We start from the raw sequence: 6723 nt of genomic DNA, 5'->3' as shown, positions 1-6723 counted from the left end.
CAGCTGACTGACTGCCCTGCCAGACCAAGTACCCTGAGGGGGTGCTGTCATGTCATTTTGCATGCATATTTGGTATTGGCTTGCGCAAATAGCCACTTATACATTTTGACTGGAAAGCTCTTTGCACATATACTGACTATTGTATGTATTTAAAAGTAATTGACAAACAGATTAGGTGTGGGCAATTGAATGGCTGCATTTTTAAAAATCAGACCCCATATTATGTTGGGTATCAAGTATGCTTAATTATTTTTTAACAGGACCAGTGGATACAGAACTGTATTTTGATCTTGGTCTCTTGGTGACCAGCATAATATTTTAACCAAACACTTGATTCCTTTATTCTTGCAGAATTTGTATTGTTTTTAAGAATATTAAATTGTGTAGACATACATTTCGGGCTTGTGTGTGGTTTCATATTTCAGGTTTCTTAGGCTCTGGTCCTGAAAGCTGTTCTAGATGACTGGATCCCATCAGAGCCTCTTTCACTTCTTTGGGCATCCACAGGGGCTCAGGGGATTGGGTCTTAAATTTGGAAATCCGGGAGTTTAAAAGGGTTCTTTTTCCAATGTTTGTGTCTGACACTTGATAGGGCACTGTTATATTTTCGAATGTACAGGGTAAATTTGCTATGCAGTGCCTTAGCAGCATGACTCCCATTAGCATTTGTCAGTTTAAGATAGCATCTGAATGAAGATGATTTTTTAATGATAATCTAGAAAATACTCAAAATAGAAAAATGTATTGTGAAGGCAATTTTATGTTGACATTAAGATGTTATTGTAAAGTCTATAAATGTCTGAGACCTTCTCCCCCTCAGTGTGAAAAGTAATTTTAAAAAGCACTCTGGGTTGTTGTAATTTGGCTTCTTCCTCCCTCCTTCACCCACCAGGCTTGATATCCAAGTTAATTCCTGATGTGTTAAATCCAAATGACAAGGAATTTGGTGGCCTCATCTAGTCCTGATGTCAGCACACCTCAAAACTAGCATGCAATTTTGTCATAATTACCAAAGGGAATGGTTTCTGTTCATATGTCTGTTAGCACCTAAGAGATGCTTCAACTGATGCTATAAATGTTGATTGATGGGATCAACTCTGTTATTCTCAACATAAAATTTTATCTTAAAGTGTTTGCAGTTCACATGGATAGTACGAAAAGTAGCTTCCAATGGTACATAATCTCTTCTCACACTTCAGTAAACGCTGGATTCAGAAAAATCCTTGAGTAAGTGGCACCAGTTCATCCGAAAGGGCGACTGACATCAAGACTAAAAATCTAAATAAGACCCGCTGCCTTTGGTATCTAATAGGAAGAAGCCTCCTGAGTTTATCATAGAAATTTAGCCTAAGCCTCATTTCCCCCCTCTCCTCCACTACCCATACATTTCTTCACGTCAAAAGAGGGAAAATTATAATAATGCAGGAAAGTCATAAAATGGCCAAATTCTTTCACCTTACTCCTCTGGGGAGGGTCGTTAATGGACACCGTGCTATGTTGATGGGCACAACACACATACCTATAGACCTAGCTGAGCTTTATTGTGTAGATTATAATTATCAGCTGTGAAGGAAAAACATTCTCAGAATGGCAAACACTTACTTGAAACTAATTTGTTATTGACAGAGGTGATTTTATATGGTATTTGTACACACCATTAGCTTGTGTAGTAAATCATCCTTTTGGCTAAAGAAGATAATCTTTTCTCAGAACCATTTGTCCCTACTGACAGTAAATTGTCCTAAACAGTTTTTAGAATATTTAGCAATTGTTCCTTGAGTCAGAGTTCTTCATTCATTTTAAGAAAGCAATTGTCATGCTTGATTTGTGATTTTTTTTTTCTTTTGGTCTACAGGGGGAATTTCCTCAGATCAAAGTGTTTTCTAGTCTGTCACCTATCCCAGGATTCACCAAGTGGCTCATTGGACTTCTGACCTCACAAACAAAGGAACAGGGGAGAAATGAACTATTTACAGATGCAGAATGCCAAGAAATCTCTGAGATCACTGGTGACCCTGCTGCTGAAAAGCTAAAGAGGCTCTTAACTAACAACGAATGGATGAGATCGGAAAGATTGGTCAAAGCATTGCATTCACCATTTATGAGACTCTGTGCTTGGTACCTGTATGGAGAGAAACACCGTGGATATGCCCTTAATCCAGTAGCAAACTTTCACCTTCAGAATGGTGCTGTGCTGTGGCGGATAAATTGGATGGCAGACACAAGCCCCCGTGGGATCACTGCTTCATGTGGCATGATGGTAAATTATCGGTATTTCTTAGAGGACACAGCCAGTAACAGTGCAGGATACCTTGGGACAAAGCACATCAAAGCCTCAGAACAGGTTCTTTCCTTGGTGTCTCAATTTCAGCAAAATAGCAAACTTTAAATATACAAGAAGATTTTAAGAGCGAACTTTTCTCATTTGAATGAAGGGGTAGGATACCTTGGGATGTCCTTATTGAAAAGGGAATGTTTGTAATAAAACAATGAGCTCTGTTCTTAGTCACAGCAGGATGCAAAATTACATTGTCTGCCAAAATTATTATAACTTTCTTTACTTGTACTGCCAGATACTCAAAGCCTGATACAGTATGGTTGAATTATTGCCATACTTTATGTTCAAATGAGCTGGAAGTGTGTATTAAAGGCTGTGTAAATTCATCTCATTAAGGTTACAAGCCAGTGGTGACTTGTGTGGACTGTTCTCTGCCCCTGTTGTTGTTCTCAGGATCAATATTGTTGTTTAAGCTACATCTTCAAAAGCACAGAGGAACTCCTCTGTACCCAAATAACTAGATAAAAGCAATGGGCGAAGACAATTTTTTGCTCAAATATATATAAGCTGAAGAGCAGTCTGCAGCATTTCTTCACGAAGGTCTTTGTCTTCTTTATTCCTGACATTTTTTGGTAAAACCTCTTGATTTGGCCATTCTTTTGCTTTTTCAAAGTACAGTACAAAGTGCCAACACTGAATCATTGCTCTGATCGAGCAACAAGATACCTTGTATTTCTGTGGCTTTTTCTCAAGGCAGTAGGTATGTGCAACAGTGTATTTGCAGATTGCTATAGCTCATATTTACAGTTTAATAAGTAAAATCAGTGGCTCTAAATAAAAGAAAGTCTGTTGCTTATAGGACTTAATTATGAAGATTTCGGTTATATATTAAATCTCCATAAATTATATTGGACATTTTAGAAGTTGGATTTTAAGAAGCTTTTTTTAATAGTAAAAAGCCAGGTTTGGTCTGTAAAGCAATAAATTAAAATAAAATAAGTCTTCCTCTATAAACGTTACATGATATCTCTCTCAAAATGTACCGTATTCAGGTTACAGTCACACTTGATGTTAGTGTCTCCAGTGAAATAAGATCACTGACTTCAGTGGATCAGATATCAGCAGATTTGGAGTGCAGAATTCTTGGCTTCTTCAATGTATGCTGAAATCCTGACCAAATTCCTAAGGCTAGGTCTACACTACAGCGGGGGGTCGACCTAAGATACGCAACTTCAGCTACGTGAATAGCGTAGCTGAAGTGGCGTATTTTAGGTCGACTTACCTGGCTGTGAGGACGGCGGCAAGTCGACCGCTGACGCGCCGCCGTCGACTCCGCTACCGCCTCTTGCCGCGGTGGATTTCCGGAGTCGACGGTAGAGCCATCAGGGATCGATTTTTATCGCGTCTTCACTAGACGCGGTAAGTCGATCCCCGATAGACCGATTGCTACCCGCCGATCCGGCGGGTAGCAAAGACGTGCCCTAAGAGAATTACACAAACATTTCTATTTCCCTATGCAAGTAAAGGTGAAGGGATCCGTAAGTGTCCAGATGTACCATTTCATTCCAGGAGAAAGGACAATCAAATGAATTATTTGTGTTCACTAAACAAAAAACTTCCTACCTACTGAGTGGCCTGTTTTAAATATCTGCTAAAGAGATTAAATGTTCCCTGGCTTCAGCTGATGGCAGATTTCTCAATGTGATGATGCAGAGAGGCTGGATGCACTACACACTATTCCCTTCAGAACAAAGTCATTTTTACATAGCAGCTGGTCTTCACATTAGCAATGGCAACTAGCCTATGCCATGCTGCTTTCATTATGGTTTTTAAGAATGGTTCCAAAAGCCATCACATCTAGTCAGCAGGTATCTCTTATGTCAACAAATTAAGGCAAACCCATGGCTTTTGATCAGATACCAGTAAAAAAAAATTACTACCAGCTTCTTGTGGGGGAGGAATCTTGTATTGCCAATTTTTTTTAAGGAAAATTAAGAATCTCTTTGCTCAACTTGAATTGTAGTTTTTGTGAAAATGCCAGAGGGCAATACAGTACGTGCCAAAAGATAGCTTTTTCACTGCCTCTGAATAACTTGGCTCATTGCACATGAGCCAAAAAGACACTGTAAAGTTTTTGAGAAGAGATCAGTAAATTCTTCAGTTTGCCTCTGCATTTCCCACTTATGGAATTAAGTACTCAAACTTCTGGAATCTCCTGGTGTAGGTAGTGTCCACTGGACACTGTCCTTTGTTTGGTCAGTGGTGGGAAAGCAGCTCAGCCTAATCAGTCAGTCAGTGGCCTAGAGTAAAGGTAAATGCCAACAGGACAAGAAAACAGTTATTTTAATTCTAAAACTGGTGCTTCACTGATGGGGTGAGGACTGGGGTACTGGTTTTTTCTAATAATACCTGAGAGCAGACAGACCCCACTGTGTACCAACTCAACGGGTGAGAGTAAACGGCGGGCTTGTGTACACATGAAGGTTAATGTGGAATAAGGTTGGGTGTGAATTTAAAGTGGATTACCTATCCCTGCTTAACTCCATTTGGGGAAATTTTTATTCCATAATAACAGTGCCTTATTCCAAATTAGCTTAATCTACTTTAAACTAATTGGGAATAAGGCACTCTTCTTTGGGATTAAGAGGGTCCACAGGAAGAGCTATTCTGGAATAACTCCTCATGTGGACAAGCCCGCTGTGGTGGTTGGGACTGCACTTGCCTTTAAGCTCTCAGTTGAGGGATCACAGGCATGCAGGGCACATGTGTGGCCCCAATGGACACTGCCAGCTAAAAGACCATGAGAGGGATCCACATGGAAAAAGCATATCAAACCAGAGTTACTGTTAGGAGTGACCTGCTCAGCACCCATTAAAATCAATGAGAGCTGCTGGGTACTCAGCATGTCTGAAAAACCTAGTCACTTATTTATATGGCTTAAAAAAAAAAAAGCAGTTGGGTACTGAACTCTTTTGAAAATTTGACACCCCCACCTACTGAAATCAGTGGGAGTTGAGGCTTCCGCACCTTACTCCAAAAGGCATTATAAACAGGGGCTTAATCCTGCTGTTACTGAAGACCATGACAGGTGCAGGACTGGGACTTCACAGGATAAAAGTAGTCCCTCTGGAACCCATTAATATCAGGTATGAATGACAACACATGTACTTCTTGATGTATTTTCACAATGCAGAGTGCACTCAGTCCTTTCCAGTCCATCATTGCTTCAGCTTGTCTAAATTGCCTGTCGATGGCTCTTGGAGTAAATTTCAGCATTTGCTATGTATAAAATGTCAGTTTTGCCTAAAGGGAGGATATTATCCATGTTTAAAGACTCTCAAGGACTTAAGAGTTTAAAAATCTGCTAAATGAATTCAGCCAGACCTTGCACTGGAGTGGCACTCATTAGTGTTGCCATAGTGAATAGTCAGTTGCTCCTTCGGTGTTAGTACCCCAGTTTTCTAGGGGTTCTAGCAGGATCATTTTGAACTTTCATTCTTCTGAAACTTGGTGTGCAAGTTCCCAGCCTGAAACAGATTTTTTTTTTATTTCAAAAATAACCTCATTTTTAGACTTAGAGCAAAAAATGGGGGTTTAAATATTTTCTCTAAGGAAAAACAGCTTAAATTTAAGAACCTGAAATTTTTCAAGCATGTATTCCCAAGAGGCACTTATTCCTCTGAAGTTACACTGGCTAAGATAAGAATTATGAGTATTTATAAAGGATAGTGCCAGGGAATAAGCTGATCACTTACTGGGATGAGGAAGAAATCTCCCTTTCCAAATAGGTGCACTGTAGAAGTTTTATGAAAAGTCCCCTTGATTTGACAATAGTTTTGATACCAGACTAGATGGATGAATGATCTGACCTAGTATGACTTTTATTGTTTTCATGCTATGTGTAGACCGGTGCCTTTTAAAATTAAAGACCAAGCAAACAAAAACTGTGTGTCATTTTCTGTTTTTCTATAACAACATGACAAAAAAGACCCATTTTAAATAAGGATCTGATTTTCAATGGTGCTTTCCTAACACCTGCACCTGCAGTTGCAACTGATATAATAAAACACCATTGCAAGTACAGGCATTAATATCTATAATACTTGCCCATATGGCCAATAGTGGTAGGAAAGTGCCCTTGAAAGTACCTGCAAGCTCATGGTTGCCCACCAGGATCTAAATATCAGGTCTAAAGTTGTAGCATAAAATTGTGACCAGAGTAAGGAAAAGATGAGCAAAGAGTACCTTCCCATTTCTGTGCTTTCCCTATTATTTCTGCAGCCTGTTTTGTGTGTAACATCATTAAATATTATCTTTACATGGAGCCCTGAGGGGGAACATGTGTAGATAACAGTTGTGTGGGTGCTGAACTTTCAATAGCTGCTGTCAAAAGAGTGCTTAGTCTGATACCCTGACAGCCAGATAGTCACTTAGTAAAACCTCAT

General features: G+C 39.5%; 1 protein-coding gene across 1 annotated transcript in view; it reads left to right on the top strand.

Moving 5' to 3' along the window:
- Positions 1 to 2549, top strand: part of LOC112106863 (malonyl-CoA decarboxylase, mitochondrial) — a 55453-nt gene extending 52904 nt beyond the window's left edge. Inside the window, exon 4 of the mRNA XM_029914242.1 lies at positions 1856 to 2549. Within this exon, the coding sequence (XP_029770102.1) occupies positions 1856 to 2389 (534 nt within the window). The 3' untranslated portion in view covers positions 2390 to 2549. The remainder of the gene's footprint in view (positions 1 to 1855) is intronic.
- Positions 2550 to 6723: the final 4174 nt, after the last annotated feature.

This window comes from Terrapene carolina, unplaced genomic scaffold, assembly GCF_002925995.2.
Source record: "Terrapene carolina triunguis isolate 2854851 unplaced genomic scaffold, T_m_triunguis-2.0 Scaffold33911, whole genome shotgun sequence".
Classification (NCBI taxonomy): domain Eukaryota; kingdom Metazoa; phylum Chordata; order Testudines; family Emydidae; genus Terrapene; species Terrapene triunguis.
This window is presented reverse-complemented; position numbering and strand designations above follow the sequence as displayed.